The 23,270-nt window shown below is 38.4% G+C and overlaps 2 protein-coding genes across 2 annotated transcripts; one reads left to right on the forward strand and one right to left on the reverse strand.

Moving 5' to 3' along the window:
- Window positions 1-4,849: 4,849 nt before the first annotated feature.
- LOC137241832 (uncharacterized) lies at window positions 4,850-10,281 on the reverse strand. Its single transcript, XM_067769213.1, has 3 exons — window positions 8,968-10,281; window positions 5,572-8,914; window positions 4,850-5,511 (listed from the first exon to the last, which is right to left on the reverse strand). Exons 1-3 carry the CDS (start codon window positions 10,279-10,281, stop codon window positions 5,066-5,068), a joined length of 5,103 nt encoding a protein of 1,700 aa, XP_067625314.1. The 3' UTR covers window positions 4,850-5,065.
- Window positions 10,282-11,098: 817 nt separating this feature from the next.
- On the forward strand, window positions 11,099-13,275 carry LOC137240757 (heat shock protein 70). The gene has a single exon (XM_067767433.1). It carries the CDS (start codon window positions 11,221-11,223, stop codon window positions 13,129-13,131), a length of 1,911 nt encoding a protein of 636 aa, XP_067623534.1. The 5' UTR covers window positions 11,099-11,220; the 3' UTR covers window positions 13,132-13,275.
- The last annotated feature ends 9,995 nt before the right edge of the window (window positions 13,276-23,270 follow it).

Consider the following 23,270-nt stretch of genomic DNA (forward strand, 5'->3'; position numbering starts at 1 on the left):
ATCTTAAAAATCGCTTAGGTATGTGCATCTGTTCACTATATATTTCTTATCTTATGCAACCGATTATTTGGATATTACGAATGGAATAAGATTATTGTTCAGCCCCATTCCTAAAAAGTATGAAGTCTTCGACACAGTCCCATCTTTACTTCTTTAACCATAGCTTAACCCCAATTTTTAAAACTGTATCTTCGAACTTTGGTAATGTTGAAGTTCGGCGTTTGCAAATACGAATTTTCGCAACTTCCCAGATAAATTTTTATTGGTATATTTGAGTTGCAAGAATTTTCTAGAACCAGAACCTTGTCAGAATTCATATACATATGCATAATACCAAATATACGCATATTCATACAAATATACATACGAAGGTAGATATGTTTATTTTACTTAACAAGGGTGGGCTCTAGACTTTTCGAACCTAGTCCAGCTCAATTAACATCATAAGATAAATTCTACTGAGTGCAGTCTACTCTCTATCACAGACTAGGCACAGTGCAACATTTTTACTTAAATTGAAAATTTACTGGTGCATGAGCGCGGTCAGAAGAAAATGCTTAACAAATTTTTTTTTCTATTTGTAGGCCGAATTTGAACTTTGTGTATTTGAAAATATGCGTTTTTCAATTGTATTAGTGATTATATTTAGAAAATTTCGTTCGAGATGTGTTCTGCATGCACCAATGGAAACATGAAAGGACTTCGTAATCATTTCTACAAGCGTCCAGGAAATGTTCAAGAAAAGGTTGCAGTTCTAAAGAAACTTACATATTACAATATTGAATGCAATATGTCGACATATTGCATTCAAAAATTCCTGATGATGACTTCAGACTGAAGTCGAAATATCGACAAATTAAATAATATAATTGTATATCAAAAATTCACGTATTGTGTTTTATTAAGAATATACAAATATTTGGCCTAGAGCTCGTTTATATTTAAAAAGTTAGTAATTAAGAATAAAATTTCAAAGTACAGCGGCTCCAGACAATACGGCATTTTATGCGAGACGTCGTAGAGCACATGCAAACAGAAGTTTGCCGCCATCTCAAGGCATGAATACCCCTGTGACTGCTATTAGGCATAGCGCCAATAACTTATTTTTTCCCAATGAACCCACCTATTCTTATTACGCGGGCTTCAGCAAGAAGCCATTTGAGATCCCCTTCACGCTATACTCAACAATCGATCGGACATTGATCATCGCCCTCTTATCTAATATGTGGTACTTTAAATAGTCCATTAATGCGCATTTTTTTGCTCATCAGAAATTTAAGAACAATAACATGAAAAATCAAAATGTTTTTGCTTTTAAAGTTTGAAATTTATGAAAGTATGAAAATTTAGGTTGAAAAGTATACCCACTCGTAAAAATTGTAAATTTTTCATTTGCACTGCTTATCCGACAATTTCCAGATGTAGGTTTTTTCTCTATTTAGGTAGTAATTTAAGCAAACTCGCACAAAGATTGAAGGTATATTGATACAATGCAGCTCTGCTGTTCTTCATTCCACTCCATTCGACTCCATTCGGAGTAAATGACTCCCGTCCACACAATTCGCTACGTAACCTCAATTCAAGCTGCCAAACTATATAGTTACCAGTAAGGAACACTTTCAAAATTTCTCACTAAAACTAACACTTTCAAAACTTCTTACGAAAACCACTTTGGGCCTATAGGTGACGAAAACTAGCAATTTCACTTTCTGACTGACGAAAATTAGCAATTTATTATTGTTTTCCGTCTTATTAGAGGACCTGGACCAAAATTTAAAGGAACTTTGAGTAAGGAAAGTGTATTGCAACTGCCTAATCTGGCGACTGTAATGAAATTTAATAATTGTCATCTAACACCTCATTACTAATCATAACGATTGTGCTTTTAATATTTTCTTCTTACATCACGCTAGTTATCCTTTTTCGCGATAATTGATACCAACTGGGAGTATCAAGGGAGACCAAGTCTTTGTATTATCATATCTGCTTAAAGTTCAGAGTAATACCTGACTATCACTGCTCACGCATTGGGTGACATTCTAGATAGATATGTACATCTATAAGCTTTTCTTGGACACCTTTTTTGATTTTCCGTACCGTATTAATATATTTCAGGGCTGTCCCTGCGATCTCCTAACTTTTTAAATTGGTCTTATGTATATTGTTCTTGGGTCTCACTTTCCCTCTGCCATTTATAGCATAAACATTAGTGAAAGACTTGGGACTCGAGTTTTTCGAAGAGCTTAATGTTTGTGACTCGCTTCTGTCATATCGTTGTGCAGGGGCATCATGACCGGATTGCTAGATTTGAGTACGCTGGAAAACTTAAACTACTAACGCAAGGTTTCTTTTAACTCACATGATCAACATCAACAGAAAATTCGAAACATGTTTATAATAATTAAAAGAACCTATATTTTTTCTGAACACCTTGTAAATAAAAAAAAAAAAACTAGTAACTCAGTTTGAACAATCGGTAATGTAGTCGGTTGTATAAGATAAATATTATTCAAGCTGAGCTATTTTCCAAAAATCTTCGAACAGTCGTAAAAGTTCGTTAAAATTTGTGGCCATTACTGTATGTAATAACAATTTTTCTAAAGCCGACAAAACTATTTATACCATTTCGTCTTCATGAAAGGTATAAAAATAGGTCTCAGACATAATTAGCAGTTGCTGGCATGTCATAGAAATTTCTAGAGAGATAATCGCGTTCTCGTTAGCTATTTGTTGTTGGCGGTATAGACTACTGAATTGTAGTGTGAGAGAACATTGAAAGCAGAGAGGTCACGCTAAGAGCTTAAGCTGGTATGAGTAAGCATGAGTAAGTCTGGCACTTTTGCATTGTATATTTATTCCCTTTGTACAAAATTATACACAGTGTAGCATTTCTACTAACATCGAAAATTACTGGGCATGATATAATGCTTAGAATAATAATCGTATTAAAGAATAGGGGAGATCGGGGGAGCTTCGTCGTTGGGGTACATTCGTCAACGACGTTTTTGGCATGAAAGAGAAATCTGGCATCATCAAATATCGACGCAAACTCACCCACCACCAATAATAATGACCATTTAAAAGTTGCACATCTATAGCTGTATAACTGATACAAATAAACGTACATACTTTTGTGTTTTCGCGAGTGCCGATATTATATTTCAAGTCTTTTGTGCAAGTGATTTTCAATATTTACATGTGTCATAAAAAAAAAAAAAAACAGTTTATTGCAAGTGAAAGGTGAGAATGTGATATTTGTGGTAAAGTGTAGTTAGTATATTTAAATAATTCATAAGCCCTGAAAAAATCTCGGCGGCCGAATGTGCCCCATTAAAACGCTGTATCTACCCCGAACATCAAATTCTTATTTGAAGTACCTAAACCGTTCTTCCTTCTTTATCGCATTAAAGATGGTTGCTCAAGCGAAGTGACACAAACGTTATACATATATGCAGATAAATAAATAAATGTAAGGCGCAATAACCTCCGAAGAGATTTTAGGCCGAGCTCTCCTTCCAATTTGCGTCGTGCTCCTTTTAATTTTTCCTAGAAATTGGCCGGACGGGACCTATTTGTTTTATGCCTACTCCGAACGACATATGCAAGGCAGATAATATTTCCCTGAGAGCTTAAAATATACAGTAAGCTTTCTTAGGATACTTGATATTTCGACATCCATATTTTTCAAGAGCAATATGGAAGACGTTCCTTTGATTTTGAGTTTAAATTTCCACGGCCCTCAAATTATGCTTCAACATCGCGATGTCGTACAAAGTATATTTTTGAAGTGGATCTATGCATTTTTAATATAAAATAACTTTTTATATCACTAAACTGGCATTAAATGTATTTTTTATTTGTAACATTATATTTAAGAAAACAAATTTTTTTTATTTTAGTTTTGATTAGTTCAGGATGCATTATTTTTCGACCCTTCAACTTTTTGTTTGAATATGTTTGATAAAATGAACTCATATCGAAAAAACTTAAAAAAAAAGATTTTTAATCTCATTTCGGAGCTTTACTACATGCCTGATGAAGGTGCCCCATCAATCCCGCCAGCTACCCCGCCATGGGGCACATTCAGCGAAATCAACTATTTTCATAAAATGTTAAAAAATTCAGACAAATGTTTATGCTAAATTTCGTTCGGATTTGGAGCATTTCGTTCGACTTATGGCATCAAAAGTATTTGGAAAGAGTAAGGGGCGGGCCACGCCAATTTTCAAAATTTGTTTAAGTTTTGTTCTTAGCCCATCCATACCACTACTGAGGTAAGGTATCAGTCAAATGTTGTTAAATATCATGGAGTTATTGCAAACTTTATTAAGGTTAGAACTTTAGCCGATTTTGATTACCTTCACTCAGTCTATATAATTTGGCAAAAATAGTGTCTGTGCCTAATTTCAATGTTATATCTTTAACGGCTTTTGATCTACGGCTTGTTAAACTTCCAAAATTTCTTCTTCTAAATGTGGGTGCTGCGTTTCTAAGCGAGCTGCGCCTCGGCAGTGGTTTGACAACTTTTTGGTCATTATTCATAATTTAATTTTTTATGTTGTTTTTTTTTTTCAAATTTCAAAAAAAATTGAAAAACTTAGAGTCTAGTTTCAGAAAATCAAAGGAAAACGTATGTAACGAGCTGACAAGGTTTTTTGTCAGCTGATGCAAAATAAAAACGATGCGACAATTATGATGTGCTAAAGTAGACTGATAACTTTATTTTTGACTTTCAGTATTCAAGTTCATACCTTTCGCATATGAGAATATATGTATATGTATGCTTAGTACATAACTGGTAAATTTATTGTTTTACAAACTAAGAACCGTTACCGTTATCGGTCCGCCTGATGCGACAAACTAAATTTATTTATTAATACCTTCAGCTGCTATAAGTATGCCCAACAAAGTGTATGATATATACATATGTACATACGTGCATACAGCAATGCAAATAATGAAACAATAGAAATATAACGTTGAATGCGGTGAATGATGGGAGAATATGACTACAAAAAAAAGGTCGATGCACAGGCATATTTAACCTTTCCATGGACATCAATGCTTAACCCTTAACATCCTCCCCCGTTGAAGGATTTAGGCCTTCAAACGTTTCTATAGGTAAAAGTGCAATTTTATTAATGGCTCGCTTTATGACTCCATTCTCTGTTCGGGTAAGCGCTATTCGAGCCACTTTGTCCTTGCCTAGAATAACATCCACCACACGACCAAGTTGCCATTTTAATGGTGGGAGGTTTTCGTCTTTCAACAGGACCATTGCTCCTTCTCGTATGTTCGGTGTCTTTGCCTTCCACTTGCTTCTTTCTTGTAAAATGGTTAAGTAATTTTTGCTCCATTTCCTCCAAAACACCTGCTGCATGCAAGACAAACGCTGCCAGCGATCTAATCGGCTTGTTTCAATATCAGTGACATTTGGCTCAGGAAAGCTGGTAAATGGAGCTCCGATTAAGAAATGTGCCGGTGTTAAAACCTCCAAATCGTCGGGATGCTCTGAAATTGCATAAAGTGGTCGAGAATTGATTATAGCACATACCTGGCATACAAGCGTACGCAATTCTTCGAAAGTAAGCACAGAGAGACCGACAACACGTTGAAAATGAAATTTAGCTGCCTTTACCGCTGCTTCCCAAAGACCCCCAAAGTGCGGAGATCTTGGTGGAATAAAGCGCCATTCAATTCCATCGTCCACACAGTGCCTTTGAACACTTTGGAGGTGAGATGTGGATAGCAAGAGATTTTTCAGATCAGGTAATTCGTTTCTTGCCCCCACAAAATTTGTAGCATTATCTGACCAAATTACCTTTGGTCTCCCCCGAATAGAGATGAATCGCTTTAGAGCCGCCAAGAACGAAGATGTGGATAAGTCACATACCAATTCCAAGTGTGTTGCCTTTGTAGCAAAACAAATAAAGACGCAAATGTAACACTTGACCGGACCCTTGTTGCGCACTGCCGACTTGTAAAAGAAAGGACCACAAAAATCAATGCCCGTTGTGAAAAATGGCCTACAAGGCTGCACTCTGTGCTGTGGCAAACTACCCATAATATGTTCCATAACCTTTGGTTTTAGACGAAAGCATCTTAAACATTTATTGACGACGGCGGCAACTGTCTTTCGCCCACCAATCGGCCAATACTGCAAACGAATCGAAGCTGTCAAGCTTTGGGGTCCGGCGTGCATTAACTTGTGATGAAAATGGCGAATAATTGCTATAGTAATGGGATGTCGTTTTGGTAGGATTATTGGGTGGCGAGCTTCATAATCCCACAACGAGTTGTCAAGGCGACCACCAACTCTAATAAGTCCGACTTCGTCAAGAAATGGGTTAAGTGAGTACAATGAGCTGGATGAGTCAATGTTTCGTTTAGCCTTTAAAGCTTTGTACTCCGAAGCGAAGTGAATCTGCTGGATCAGGCGTAGTAGTAGTTGTGTTCCATGTTTGATATCTTCGGGTGTAAGCTCACTACTCACTCTTGAATTTCTTCGATCGTTTCTTGCAATAAACCTTGACACGTAAGCAAAAACGCGCTGCATGGTGCTGAATGAGTTAAGATACTTGCAGCGCAAGGAAATATCTTCGAGTTGGATTGCAGCAGTCAAGGTTGTACGTCGCCGCTCTGGTACGTCAGTGAAAAGCGTAGGAGCTGCTGGCCACTCCCTTTCATCTCCTAGTAGAAAAGAGGGACCATTCATCCAAAGTTGTGAATTGAGAAGTTGATTTGGCGTTGCTCCCCGTGATAATATGTCGGCTGGGTTGAGCGCAGTTGGAATATGATGCCACAACGCCCCCTTGGTGAGCATTTGTATACGGCTGACCCTGTTCGAGACAAAAACATTGAAGTTCGAGGACTCCTCCCGTAGCCATGATAGAACGATGGTTGAATCCGACCAACAGTGTATGCAGCAATTAAATATTTGTGACTGCTGGATCGATTCTAATAGTTCAGCAAGTAGCAGGGCAGCGCATAACTCGAGTTTTGGGACAGTTAATGTCTTCAATGGCGCTACTCTTGATTTCGAGCATAAAAGGCTAGTTTTGACGCCATCGATGTGTTGGGCTCGAACATATACACATGCCCCATATGCGGCTACACTGGCATCACAAAATGCGTGAAGTTCTAAATGAGAATTCGACATTAGTACATACCGAGGAAAATGAAAATTGGATACTAATTCAAGTTCATCGCAGAAATCGGTCCAACTCTTGTGCAAATGTTGTGGCAAACTTTCGTCCCAGTGAAATTGGTATTTCCACATGTTTTGTATGAATATTTTTGCTTGAGTTAAAACTGGAGCGATGAGACCAAGTGGGTCGTAGAATCTAGCTATTGTTGATAATGCGATACGTTTAGTTACCTTTTTATAGTTGCTCATTGGCGCAAGTGAAAAAATAAAATCGTCCGATGTTGGATCCCAGACTAGTCCAAGCGCCTTTGTAATGTGCGTACCATCCCGAAACTGTAGCAATGGCTCGCGGTCATCGTCAGTCACACCAATAAGCGATTCAGAAACATTTGAACACCACTTTCGAAGAACAAAGTTACCCCTGTGAAGTAACTTCGTTGTTTGGCGTCGAATTTCGATTACTTGCTCTAGCGTGTCTGCACCTGTGATAAGATCATCGACGTAAAAGTCTCGACGAACGATTTGTGCACCAAGTGGAAAACTGGGTTCTTCATCTGCTGCAAGTTGATGCATGGCGCGAATCGCCAAGAATGCGGCGGGCCTGGTACCATATGTCACAGTGTCGAGTGTGTAAATCTTCAAATCATCCTTGGGATCGTCGCGCCACAGGATGCATTGTAGGTTATTATCCGGATGCAAAACACGTACACAGCGGTACATTTTACAGATATCTCCTGTTAAGGCTACCTTGAACGTACGAAAACGCACAAGCGTATTGAAGAGTTTAGGTTGAATTGTTGGACCAACCATAAGAATATCATTTAACGAGTATCCGTTGGTTGATTTTGCGGAGCCATCGAAAACAACTCGCAATTTCGTAGTTGAGCTTTCTGCTTTGTGAACGCAGTGATGTGGCAGAAAGAAAGTTTTAGTTTGTGGATCCAAATTTGCCGGCGACATGTGCTTTAGTTTAGCATATTCCATCATGAATGCAGAGTACTGGGCTTTAACGTCAGGCTTCTGCTGCAGCTTCCTCTCTAAAGTAAAGAATCGTTGCTTGGCTTGTGTGTATGACTCGCCAAGACTATTAGCAGATTGATTTAATGGTAGTCGTACAGCATACTCACCAGAATCAAGACGAATGCGGTTTTGTTGAAAGTGAAGCTCGCACGATATTTCTTCCTGAGTTTGAGTATGTGAAGATAAGCAACTTTCGACCTCCCAGAACTGTTTGATAAGATCCTCGAGGCTATCTGTATCTTCTTCTTGCTGAGCATGAACAGCAACTAAAGCCGATGATTTGTGAAAGTGCAATCCTCCTCCAGAAGCGACCCACCCAAGCTTCGTCTTCTGCAAGATTGGTAAATTTTTGGTTAATTTGATTTGACCGACGCTCATCAATTCAAAAAATAGTGATGCTCCCAACAATGCATCAATGCGTTGCGATTTATAGAAGAGTGGATCTGCAAGTTTGGTGTTCGGAGGAATATTCCATGAATCGATATTTAGGTCAAAGTTTGGCTGATGATCGGTGATGGTGTTTGTGACAATGGCTTCAAAGGAGAATGTATATTCATCATGATGTGACTTTGCCAAAATATCAACTGCCTTTTCAGCGATGAAATTCGATTCACCAATGCCGGATATCGAAGTGTTAATCTTTTTCGCTTCTATTTCAAGATGTTTTGCAAGGCGTGATGTAATAAAGTTCACTTGAGAAGCGGAGTCGAGCAGCACCCGACAAGGCACGTAACAGCCTGTACGATTCTTAATGCCGTTGCCAGTAAAACAAAGTTTTCTGAGGATGCAGCGGTAGCTACCTGCTGCACGTTTGACAAAGATGTTGCAGTAGTCCCAACCTCGCTGATATTGTTAGCATCAGGCGGCGATTGTTGCTCGGCTTTAGGCATGTGCAAGAGTGAATGATGCTTGGATGGACATTGCCGACAATGCCCTGATTTGCATTTCTTAACTGCGTGCCCTAGACGAAGGCAGTTGATGCACAACTCTAGCCGCTTGGCTTCTTTATAACGCGAAGCAGGTGATAGGGCTCCGAATTGAGCACATCCGTAAATCCAGTGACCAGTGGAACCACAAAAGGAGCATGTATTTGAAGATGCTACAAGCGCCTTCCGTGAACTATTGTTGTTATGAGGTACACGTTTTACTGCAGGGGGTATGTTGTTCGCTGCTGGTACTGTAGCTTCGACATTTTCGAGCATGCGACATCTTTTCTCCAGAAATGTTGCCATAGATTTCCAAGTTGGCAACGAATTTGTAGGCAGATCTTCTTCCCATTTTATTTGCGTTTTTGTGTCGAGTTTTTTGGTTATAAGATAAATGAGGAAACCATCAGCAATCTGTGCCTCCGTTGCCATGGTTTGTAATGAGCGTAGGTGTGCATTTAACTTGTCGTTAAATGAGCGCAGGCCAACAGCGCAGCCACCTTCGACATTTTTGAGCGAAAATATTTCCCTTATATGAGCCTGAAAATTGAGCAGCTGGTTTCCAAAACGTTTCTTCAAAAGATCTAAAGCTTTGTCGTAGTTAGCGTCACTTGGCTCCAAGGACCTAATTGTGTCCAAGGCGGCACCTCTTAAATTTGCCCGTAAATGTTGAAACTTTTCAATTTTGCTTAGTTCACTGCAGTTGTTAATAACAGAGTTAAACATTGCGATGAAGTCTGGCCAATCTGTGTATGCACCACTGAAGTGTGGAATTTTCAATTCGGGAAGCCGGTTGCGTTGAGATATTATAAACGAGGGTGATGAATCATCGATTGCGAATGGGCGAGCTGTTGATGAATGTGCAATACCGGCCCTGCGTTGATTGAGTTCACGAGTCAGTTTGCCTTTAACCTCCATATGTAGCGTAGCGAACGACCAACTGACTTCGCTATCTAACTCGTTGTGATCTTCAGTTTCAAGGCAGGATTGAGCGTCATCAAAACTTGCTCGCAGACGCTCGACTAACTCCAAACGCATAGAAATGTCGACCTCATCTAAGGTCGCCAAAGAATCCGTAGACAATTGTTGGTTGACTTTATCTAGCTGCTTTTTTAACGAAATAGTCCTCTTTTTGTTGAGGGATTCTATTACGCCAACACCAGTGGCATCTTCAGGTCCGGGAGACATGTTAAATTGTCGTTGATTAAGCCGGTAACTTATACAGTGCTGTGTGCACGGTGAAGAAAAGTCCCAATAAAGCGATGAATCTTGTACGTGAATACGATCACGTCGGGGTCACCAATGTAACGAGCTGACAAGGTTTTTTGTCAGCTGATGCAAAATAAAAACGATGCGACAATTATGATGTGCTAAAGTAGACTGATAACTTTATTTTTGACTTTCAGTATTCAAGTTCATACCTTTCGCATATGAGAATATATGTATATGTATGCTTAGTACATAACTGGTAAATTTATTGTTTTACAAACTAAGAACCGTTACCGTTATCGGTCCGCCTGATGCGACAAACTAAATTTATTTATTAATACCTTCAGCTGCTATAAGTATGCCCAACGAAGTGTATGATATATACATATGTACATACGTGCATACAGCAATGCAAATAATGAAACAATAGAAATATAACGTTGAATGCGGTGAATGATGGGAGAATATGACTACAAAAAAAAGGTCGATGCACAGGCATATTTAACCTTTCCATGGACATCAATGCTTAACCCTTAACAACGTATTTATTTCCAACTAGTTTACCTAATTTTATTTTCATCATCATCATCACCATGCTTGCCACACTGTGCACTGTCGTAAAAGAGCATTAGAGGCGGAGCCATGCATGCATTTGTGAGCAAGACATAAAAAAGAGAGGAGAGTTCAATGCCAGCATAACGTAGAAATTTCTAGAAAGAGAATAAGGAAAATTCCGTGAAGAGGCGATTTAGTATAAATAGCGGCGCAAAACGCTCTTTGCATCAAAAGTAAATAAACAAGCAAACAATAAACAACTCGTTAAAGAGATTGTGCAAAACAAAACAAACGCGAACTTTTAACAAAAGTATTTAATTGAAAATTTTAGTGAAGTATTAAAGTAAAAGACAAGAAGTTAAAATGGTAGCAATTGGTATTGATTTGGGAACAACATACTCCTGCGTTGGTGTCTTCCAACATGGCAAAGTGGAGATCATCGCTAATGACCAAGGAAATCGCACAACACCCAGTTATGTGGCATTTACAGATTCAGAGCGACTGATTGGTGATGCAGCAAAGAACCAGGTGGCTATGAATCCAAAGAACACAGTTTTCGATGCAAAACGATTGATTGGACGCAAATATGATGATCCAAAAATAATGGAAGATGTGAAACACTGGCCATTCAAAGTGGTTAGCGATTGTGGTAAACCCAAGATATGCGTTGAATACAAAGGTGAGAACAAACGTTTCGCACCAGAGGAAATCAGTTCAATGGTGTTGACCAAAATGAAGGAGACGGCTGAAGCATATTTGGGTACAACAGTGAGCGATGCTGTAATCACAGTGCCAGCGTATTTCAATGATTCACAGAGGCAAGCAACAAAAGATGCCGGACGAATAGCTGGTTTAAATGTGCTGCGAATTATTAACGAACCCACAGCAGCTGCGTTGGCATATGGACTCGATAAGAATTTGAAAGGTGAACGTAATGTATTAATCTTCGATTTGGGTGGCGGCACATTCGATGTATCAATCCTAACCATCGACGAGGGTTCACTATTCGAAGTGCGTGCGACTGCTGGTGATACACATTTAGGTGGTGAAGATTTCGACAACCGACTTGTAAATCATTTGGCGGATGAGTTTAAGCGCAAATACAAGAAAGATCTACGTTCAAATCCTAGAGCATTGCGTCGTCTACGCACAGCTGCCGAAAGAGCGAAACGCACATTGTCATCCAGCACAGAGGCTACTATAGAAATCGATGCACTGTTCGAAGGAATCGATTACTATACAAAAGTAACAAGAGCGCGCTTCGAAGAATTATGTGGAGACTTGTTCCGTCAGACTTTGGAGCCGGTGGAGAAGGCATTAAATGATGCAAAGATGGATAAGAACCAAATTCATGATATCGTACTGGTTGGTGGTTCAACGCGTATACCAAAAGTACAGAGTCTATTGCAGTCGTTCTTCTGTGGCAAGAGTCTAAATCTTTCCATAAATCCGGATGAGGCTGTGGCATATGGTGCAGCCGTTCAAGCAGCTATTTTGAGTGGCGACAAGAGCAGCGAAATTCAAGATGTCCTACTGGTTGATGTAGCGCCACTGTCATTGGGTATCGAAACTGCTGGTGGTGTTATGACGAAAATCATCGAACGAAATTGTCGCATTCCATGTAAGCAAACGCAAACATTTTCCACATATTCCGACAATCAACCTGGCGTCACAATCCAGGTGTTTGAAGGTGAACGTGTCATGACCAAAGACAATAATCGTTTGGGCACGTTCGATCTTTCTGGTATACCGCCAGCACCACGTGGAGTGCCTCAGATTGAAGTAACTTTCGATTTGGACGCCAATGGTATACTGAATGTATCGGCGAAGGAAATGAGTTCTGGCAATGCTAAGAATATCACCATCAAGAACGACAAAGGACGTCTATCACAAGCCGAAATTGATCGTATGGTTAATGAAGCAGAGCGATATGCTGAAGAAGATGAACGACAACGCAATAAGATAGCGGCTAGAAATAATTTGGAGAGTTATGTATTTGGTGTTAAGCAAGCATTGGACGGTGCTGGTGATAAGCTGAGTGATAAGGAGAAGAGCGATGCATTAAAGGCTTGTGAAGACACCATCAAGTGGCTCGATGCAAACACGTTGGCCGATAAGGAAGAATACGAGGACAAGATGAATACATTGACCAAACTTTGTTCACCGGTTATGACAAAATTACACGGCGGTAGTGGTCAAGGAGCATCTTGTGGTCAACAGGCTGGTGGATTCGGTGGTGGACGCAGTGGTCCAACAGTGGAGGAAGTAGATTAAATTTGTACCCTTTAGACGTTAGTACTGGGAAATATGTAAATAAATTTAGTTGTGATATAAATTTTAATAATTTCTAGAAACAAATTATTTTTTTTTTGTATAAAAAGACTGAAAATATAGAACAAAATATTTATTTTTTTAATTAAAAATTAATTTTCTTTTACTTTATTCTGACTTGGGTGGGAGGTTGTGGGTTTGGCGGTCGTAGATTTTTATTTTTGCAATCAAGTTTGATGGTGCTGTGGGTCGAATTATTTGATTGAGCAGTGCATTTCTACATATATACATACATTCATGGATCACACCATATAACATCGGTTTCAGCTATTGGACATATTTGTACCAAATAACTCCACGTACATGTAAAACCAAAAATGTTTTGGGTGACATTCACGCTTACCCGCGAGTTTTATTTTCACCCGAAAATATTCACAGTTTTTGTTCACCCTATCGCAGAGGGTGGCGAAAAAATTGTTCGTGTTCGAAAAAGATTTCACCTTATCGACAAATCTTTGTTCGGGCGAAATGAACAGCGGGGAAACCCAAATTTGTTCACTTACATATATTTTACAGGCGAACGGGAGGAAAACAAAATTTAAGTAATTTTTTGTTTTGAAATTTGATACTCTTATAATTATACTAGCAGACCCGTCAGACGTTGTTCTGCCCTAGATTTGGTCTATCTGCATACATTTTAATAAGCTTTTTTCGTCTAGCCCTGCCCTCCCCCCTCTTCACATTTTCTTAATCCTTTTATTCTCTCCTCCCTCCGTCTTTTTCGCTTCATCTATCTCTATCTTCGTCTCACTCTATATATTTGTCAGTCTCCTTCCCTCTTTTCTCTTCTCTGAAGTTTTTCCCATTCTTCTTCATCCCTTATTGCCAGTCCCAGAGGGTGGTATGCATTTTGTTCCAGTCCCATTCCGAGTCCCAGTCCCACTCCGAGTCTCAGTCCTAGTCCTAGTCCTAATCCCAGTCCCAGCCCGACTATGGTCTACTTTCCGGAAAAAAGGATCGTAAATACTAATATAGGCAAATTTATATACCAAATTTCAGGCAAATCGAATAGGACGTATGTAAATAGGTACGTGGGTATTATCAATTCATGCTTTTTTTGGCTTCGCATGCATATTTATCAGTTTTGCCAGGTTGATGCGACTAAATCGAATATCACAATGAAAATTACTTTAAAGCTCCCAGCAACAGCTTTCATTTGATATCCATATTACAGACACATTCTAGGGGTATCCGGGTTCAGGTTTTGGCCTATATCTCGAGACCCTAGTCACCCAGGGGTATAAAGATTACTCTGTACTAAAGCGCACATCAACAGCTTTAATTTGATACCCATAATGTAAAACCACATCCTAGTGTTACCCTGATCCACGTTTTGGCCTATATTTCGAGACCATAGTCACCAATAGGTATGAAAACTTCCCTGTACTAAAGCTCTCATCAACAGCTTTCATTTGTTATCCATATTCTATAAACACATTCTAGGAGCACCCGCGTCCACGTTTTGGCCTATATCTCGAGACCCTAGTCACCCAGGGGTATAAAGATTACTATGTACTAAAGCACACATCAGCAGCTTCAATTTGATACCCATAATGTAAAAACACATCCTAGTGTTAGCCTGATCCACGTTTTGGCCTATATCTCGAGACCCTAGTCACAAATACATAGGTATAAAAATTATCATGTACTAAAGCACTCATCAACAACTTTCATTTGTTATCTATGTTGTATTACCACTTTCTAGGGGTACCCGCGTCCACGTTTTGGCCTATATCTCGAGACCCTAGTTACCCACGGGTACGACGTGCGACGTACGTGTTCATAAACAGCTTCCATTTGATACCCATATTGGACAAGCATTTCCCAGGATTACCCAAGTCCACGTTTTGATCTCAAGACCCTAGCCAGAACGGGATAAAAAGTATCCTATGTCTGTCTCCTGGTTCTAAGCCACCCCTCCACTTTCAGCCAAATCTGTTCATCCGTTCTTGAGTTATAAATAGTGTAACTAACACTACTATAAGGTTTAAAGGTTTGAGCATTCAAAGGGACATAGGGACAGAAAAAGCGACTCAGTTTTATACTACGTAGTGATATTGCAAAACATGCAAAAATACCAAAAAACAAAACTTTTGTTTAAGAATTTTAAGGAAATGTTCAATATTTTTAACGAAAGAGTATTTTTCGAGAGATGTATGCATTTTTAACCATTTATTATTATTTGTGTATATACGTATGTGTCGCATCATGTCTCACTCAAAAGTAATTTGCTCGCAGAGTTGACACCGAACAATCACACACACGAATTTTTTGGTAAAAATGTTACTTTTGTTTAAACAATTTGGGTGATATAAGAAAGGAATCAAGTATTTTTTTTGATGCAGAACGAAGGTAAATATTTCAAAGTTTTACTGAAAGGTAGAATTTTTCAAATCCATCCGCACATGTAATCTTATATATTACATTATGTTTGTCTGAATTTGTTATTTTGCTTTTCATGTTATTAAAAAATATGTTTGTTGTGTACGATGGTTTGTGTGCAATTCTTATAGTCTCCTTGTCATAGATGTCTGAGCCCTGCAATATTTCCGAAAAACCTTTTATATATACTACAGATCTATATTTTGTAGTCGTGTTCTCTCTGTTCTTCCGGCATTTATCTTTCGGGTATTCTTTATTAACCTCTGTATTGCGTTAGGAGGGAAGTCATTCATCTTTAGTATGTGTGTTATACGTTTTTTATTCTCGGAGTGAAAAACCGTGTCACTCGTATCTAATACTCGTCTAATGAAGTTTTTCGCCGTGTTTATAATCATACCCCTTGGGTGTTTTGATTTAAAATTTATTATTCTTCTTGATGATGTGGGCTTTTGATACCAGTCAAGTTTTATTTTATTGCCTATTTTACATACTAATGTGTCTAGAAACGGCAGTCTACTAGCCGACTCCAGCTCCATCGTAAACTTTATGTCCCTGTGGAATGAGTTTAGCACCTCCAAGGTTTTTTTCAGTTCGTCCTCCTTAACAATGGCAAACACATCATCTACGTATTTGCTAAGTAGTCTCGCGTTTGTCACTGTTTCCAAAATCTCTTCCATGATGATGTCGGCAACAATCGGTGATGCTGGGGATCCCATTGGAAGTCCTTTGAGTTGCGTATAAATTATTTCTTCATACTTGAAATATATATTTTCCGATATGCAAAACTTCACAATTTCCATAAAAAATTGTTTTGGAATATCCGTGTGTTCCTTTATGTCTTTCCACTTTGTCAGTATAGTTTGTATAGGCAGGTCTATTGGTATACTTGGGAATAGTGACACAACATCAAACGATACGAGGCGTTCATCATCATAAATGTAGGAGTCGTTGACCTTGTCTTTGAATTCTATTGCACTTTTACATTAAACTTAGATTTCGTCGTCAGATTTTTTAAAATATTAGTCAGGTATTTACATAAATTATAGGACGGAGCATTTAACATGGAACAAATTGGTCTTAAGGGCATATTCTCTTTATGGACCTTTGGTAATCCATATATACGGGGTGGGAGAGCTGTGTGTGTAGACATTTTGAGTTTTTCGTTGTTCGTTATAAGACCTAATTTGTGCAATTTATCTACCAACTGATTATTTTTTATTAATGTATGTATGTATGGTAAAATTGTATCCCAATTGTATTCAGTTTTATATGTGAATATTTGTTTGTTATTGTTATAGCCCCTGAAGACGATCTCCGAAGGAGATTGAAATATATTGGGAAATATTTAAAAAAGTGTTTTATTACATTGGACCTTGAGCCGGCAAAAATCACAGTTTGATAAAGTCAAAGTAAAAAGGTCGCTACAATCAAATTTTAATTTTTTATTTCTATTTTTGTTGTATTTTAAGGAAATATATGCTTGGTTACAAAATTTACACAATTGTAAGTAAATTATTTGTTCACTGCCAATTCGCAATAGAACATCAGCTGTTTCGAAGTGAACTTTTGTTCGCCCGAAATTGCCGATAGACGGAAAAAGTTCACCCGAACAAAAGTAGTGAAGGCGAAAACTTTTCCGCGTGTACTTCGCGATAAGGGTGATTGTTCGATGTGACGTGATATACAGCCCTATTCTGCATTTCGACTTGGATTGGAATTCTTTAGATTTGGCAATTTTGTAATCTGTGCTCCAATCTCTTTCGATCCAACTTCGAATCGTTCGATTTTGTGTATTCTGCATTTCGATCGTAGTTCCGTTTTTCTAAGTTGCAAATTTGTTGACGGAAAAATATTTTCTTTTTATTTTTTTATTAATTTATAACAGAATTTTAGCAAAAATGTAAGTAAAACTTGTTAAGAAACGTAAACGGCTTGATGATGATTGTTTTTATATGTTTCCAGGTCAAAAACAACATGTTGATGTCGAAGTCCTTGGATTTATTTTCCCCGCAAAAGTATCTAACACATACTTGAAAGCATCCTTATTAAGTCGAAAGTTTTTTTTGAACCTATGTAAATAAGAAAATAAGTCATTTAACTTTACCACTTTTAAGTTCAATTTCTTACAATGAGTGACGACTCATCTCAAATGGATTACACAAGTCTTGCAATATTTGCCTTTCCATTCTCGCCTGGCCATTTTCATATGCGTTGCTTTCCAACTCCACAGATAATGCCGCGGCTATTGATTCCAGTATAATAGACAGCTATAATTTGTGTCTGTTCGGTCCAGTTATATGCCAAATCAAGATGCCGGAGTAGAGGAAGGTGAAGCGAAAACGCAAACAATCATTGCGGAAAGAATAAATAAATCTTCATAAGGTATTTTAGGCCAGTGCAATCAAATTAGCATCCATAAAATTCAGAAAATGTCACCTATATTCGTGCAGAAATCCGTTTTAACAAAACTTGGTGGCCACGGCAGGGAATTGGCCAAAAGAACGACAAAAACACACTTACATTTATGAAAGCACTTCACTCAAAAAAATATAACACTGCGGCAATATATTATGTTCCTTTTTTTGTACAAAATGGCGTGGATAATAAAATATGAACTTTTTTCAGTGTTTTTTTACAAATTTTCTTTAATTTATTTTGTTCCAATGTTCACACATTCCGTACAAACAGCTGATTTCGAAAAATCATTTGCTCTTCGTCTTCTCGTTACGATTCCGTCGTAATGCAGAATACCCAACTTCGATTAAAGCGGAGCGTAGAACGGGAACGTAATCGAAATGCAGAATAGGGGTGAATAATAGTATAACAATAAGTAAGAGGACATTTGGTCATCATAACACACCACATCATATCAGACGAAGTTCATGTATATCATAGATATATCCCATCATATTGAGCCATGCGATTTTTTTTCTTACGAGTTGGTGCGAGATATTCTATTTGACCAAATCTGAAAATACCACATAGAAGGATCTATTAATATCCTTTAAATCGCAAATACATTACATCCGACCTTATCCAGTAGCAGGGTACAACAAATCTCTTAGGGAAACGTAATTTGGTATGATTAGAATATAAAAAATGGTCAAAAATATCAAATCATATCGATTCGTGCGATTTTTTATTTACTACACAGTAAAAAGTGGAGTCTTACTTTTAATACCAGTTGCTATTGAACTTAAACATTTTTGATATTAAATTTGTGTTTTAATTCTAAAAAGTTTTATTTTAAGACTATGAAATATTATTGAAATAAATTTTAATCCAAAATGGTTTTGAAACAAGACTTTAATCAATGCTGATTGTCGCGTTTTAAAAATATTAATACTTTGCAGTTTTAATCTAAGACCAAAAAAATATTAAATTTCGCTCTCTAATATTTTAAGTATCATTGGTTTAAAAACAAAACCAAAAAAGTATTAAGAAATTCTCTCACTCTCAATTATATTAATGTTACACGGCTCCTTAGTGCGACTGGCTTAAAAGTAAAACCAGGATAGTACTAAGATGTGCTCTCACTCCCAAACTTTAATACTTTTTAGTTTTAATTTGAGAACAGAAAGGCATTAAGATGGTCTCTCCGATATTTTAAGTATTTTTGGTTTTAAAACGAAACCAAAAAGGTATTAAGAAATTCTCTTACTCCGAGTTATGTTCATTGCATTCTGCACATTAGTACTATTGGCTTAAAAGTAAAACCAGTATCACTTTTCCGACTATTGAGAAAGCGTCATGTGCACGATGTTTCTGAAAATTAAACACGAGGGACAATTGCGTTTCATTAAAATCACAAATCCTGCAAGTCGTGGATAATTACAAATTATCTCACTACAAAATTTTTGAAAATCTTAATGTTGATGTAATGCACGATTGTTTGGAAGGCGCTCTACCTTTCATTTTAAAACTCTTTTTTCAGAAGCTTGCGGAAAGCAAATACCTTTCGATAACAGATATTAACGATAAAATTAAAAGCCTCAATTTCGGATATTTACAAAGTACATGCCTCCCATCAAAAATCACTCTTGATAAAAAATGCCGAACATCCATTGGATTGTCAGCCTCTCAAAACTTATGTTTTATTTTGCACATGCATTTCATCTTTTTTAACTTTTATGATATTATGCCACATTTCTGGAATGGGGTTACTTCGCTTATTCGAATAATAAAACTTACATTGTCTCCCGTTCTAAAACAACACCACATACAATCTCTTAGAGAAGATATAGAGGTACATTTGAAATGTATAGTAGAAGTTTATGAAGAACCCCTCTCGCCAACAATAATCAGAAGGCGAAAAAAAAAAATTATATCTGTCCCGATATATTTGCAGTCGAAGTCGGCGATTTGCATCAACCACATGCTAATGTTGTTGTATCCACAAAAAAATGTGAACATAAGTGTTTTGCGCGGATATAGTTTTGGTCTCTAAACCTGGGACCCACCCAGGGTAATTTTGGTAATTCTATACGACAGCAGGACACTGCTAATACGCGTCCAAAAATATCGAGAGAGGTGTCAAACGACGCGTCTTGACATCAATATTAATAATCCGAAGGCGGAAAAAAAAATTTCAAGTCGTTTGAAAGATATTAACGAAAAACCGAAAAGTGACCAGCGGGTCCCTCCGAAACGGGGAGTGGGATCCATAGTATTTTTGCGCAGAACACCTTTCTGCGATGGCGGCCTTCAGCCGCGCTTATAAGAAATTACCCTGGGTGGGTCCAACACCAGTTTGGATACCAAAACTATATCCGCGCAAAACACTTATGTTCACAATTTTTTTTGTGGGTACCCAACATTACAACAACCTCATGAAAATCGCCAAATTCAACTGCAAATATCTCCGGAAAGAGATACAATTTCTATTTTCCGGCTTCGGATTATTGTTTTCGAGATTAATACGCGTCTTTTGACACCTCATTCGATATTTTTGGACGAGTATTAGCAGTGTCATGCTGTCGTATATAATTACCGTAATTTTTTATAAGCGCGGCCGAAGGCCGCCAATGCAGAAAGGTGTTCTGCGCAAAATTACTATGGATCCCACTCCCCGTTTCGGAGGGACCCGCTGGTCACTTTTCGGGTTTTCGTTAATATCTTTCAAACGACTTGAAATTTTTTTTTCCGCCTTCGGATTATTAGTATTGATGTCAAGACGCGTCGTTTGACACCTCTCTCGATATTTTTGGACGCGTACATGGTTCAACTATATGGTTGGCTCATCTGTACAATAACAAAATGTCTGTTCAAATTGTCAAAATCTGTGTATTGGTGTTGGTGCGAATGGTATGGAATGGAAACATAAAACTTAGCAGTTATTGTATGTATAAGAAAATGTTGCCAATGTGTTGGTTTCATTTCGAGTTTGCCATCTCCTTTTGACAATCCCATCGACAATGCAATGAAATAAATAAAATCAGCTGATGAGTTGAGCCAACCATATAATTGAACCATGGACGCGTATTAGCAGTGGCATGCTGTCGTATAGAATTAAGCCCCCATTACTGATACTTAGCATAGACTTGACTTGACTTGGCGTAAAGTTGGCAACTTAGCCACGATTATACTTCACTTGGCGCATACTATCTGGCATCATAATCAGCGTTGAAATTTATTTTTAAATAAATGTCAATTTGTATGACAAAATGTCAAAATGAAATGGAAACAAACAAATGGCATCTCAAAATGTAAACGTCACTTAGAACTTACATAGAAAATCAAAATTCGACAGACTTCTAAGTCAAGTTAAGTGTTGCTAAGTTTTGAGTAATCAGTAACATGCAATGTTTATTTAACAGAACTGTAAGTGACAATTCTCAAGCCAAGTCAAGTCTATGCTAAGTATCAGTAATGGGCCCTTTACTCGTTTTTGTTTTTGTATTCAATAATTGAATGTTCATAAATTTTTTGATTTTTCTTGTCACTCTTATATATATATACAGAGAGAATGGCTGTCGCGAATCGCCAGAGAATGGAAGAAAGGTTTGTTTTTTGATTGTCCTTATTAAATTGAAGTGCCATGAATTACCCCTTCGCGTTTCAAATCACCTTTTCTGTTAAATATGTATACAAAAAATCAGACTACATATTGATATTCATTTCAAAAATATAATTAATAGATAAAATATGAACAGCGAAGTTTGCAAACATTTTAAAATATGTAAATATGCAATATACCAGTCGTCTACAAAAAAGTTTGAAAAACACTATTTAGCAAATGATTTAAGTAATCGAACAGCGATTGAACAGGTGATCGAGGCTGTTAGGTTAGGTTAAGTTAGGTGGTAGCTGCCCTGATAAGGATAGCTCACTTGGACAACACGAAGGTCCGTTGTAATACCACATACACCAAAAATAACGGCGACTTAGAGAATCGTTGTGTAGCAACGATAAATCTCCGAATGATACCGATCTCAACTTTGGATAAATCCTCGGGAGATCCAAGTGAGTCTCGACCAAAGTACTTTCGCCTAGTCAGACAAAACCTGGGCAATCAAGCATAAAGTGATTTGGTAATTCCACCTCATAATCCACCATAAAGCTGCAGCATGATAGTTTCCAGTATATTGAGACGTACCGCATGGATACCCATGGGACAGCGCCCTGTCAAAATCCCAATGACCATTGATAGGTGATCCTTAGTGAGCCCGATTATTTCAGCAGACCTGCCATCTACTTTCGGCCAGAAAGATCTTGCTACCCTGCAAGACGTGGAGGCCGCCCAACGTTTGCTGAGCTCACTCGAGGCCCAGCTATGGAGGAGCAATCCACAGGTGGCCAGCGGAATCCCGAAATCCCTACAGCCATCTTCATCCGGTTCAGTTGTACCTATGCGGGCTAAGAGATCCGCTTGACTGTTACCCGGGATATCACTATGGCCCGGGACCCAGATAATCTTAATTGTAAAATAATTCGATGTAATCGCAAGCGAGGTCAGGCACTCCCAGACCACCCTCGATCGCACTGTAGTTGTGCTCAAGGCCTTGATAGCCGCTTGGCTATAAGAGTAGATGTTAAATTCCCTAACCGTAATAGCACTGGATAGCATTTCATCCACCGCATCCTTAATCGCAGCAACTTCCGCTTGGAATACACTGCAGTGATCAGCCAAGTTAAACTTGCGGCTTACATTTAGCTCTTGACAAAAGACCCCCACCAACCTTTCCGACCAACTTCGACCCATACGTGACCAAGTTAACCATGCCCCAGATAATTCCTCTTCCCCACTCCTATCTCGGTGGAATGAATGGGGTGAAGATTATATAGGGAGCAGTTATCGGCATACAAACTGGCAAGAAGGCTAGAATGTCCGAAATCAGAAAGCCCATAGCCCATATCACGAAGCCTGACCAACGACCTTGCCGCGTCCGCCTTTCCCGCAATATCTACTGTATATATGTTCTCCATTACGTTTAGTGCCAAGGTAGGTGTTGTTCTGAGAGCGCCACTGATACCGACCAGCGCCGTCCGTGCACTTACATTAACATTTTGGGGGTGCTCGACGTGTCCACTGCTTTCCACCAGACCAGCACCCCATATAGCAGATTCGACTACTCCTGGCGAGAGTCCCCATTTCTTTCCGATAGCCCCTCTGCAGCAGAACAAGGCAAACGCGGCCTTCCTTGCCCTATCTTCCACATTGGGTCTCCAGGACAGTTTCTTGTCCAAAACAATCCCCAAAT

Source organism: Eurosta solidaginis, chromosome 2, assembly GCF_040869045.1.
Source record: "Eurosta solidaginis isolate ZX-2024a chromosome 2, ASM4086904v1, whole genome shotgun sequence".
Classification (NCBI taxonomy): domain Eukaryota; kingdom Metazoa; phylum Arthropoda; class Insecta; order Diptera; family Tephritidae; genus Eurosta; species Eurosta solidaginis.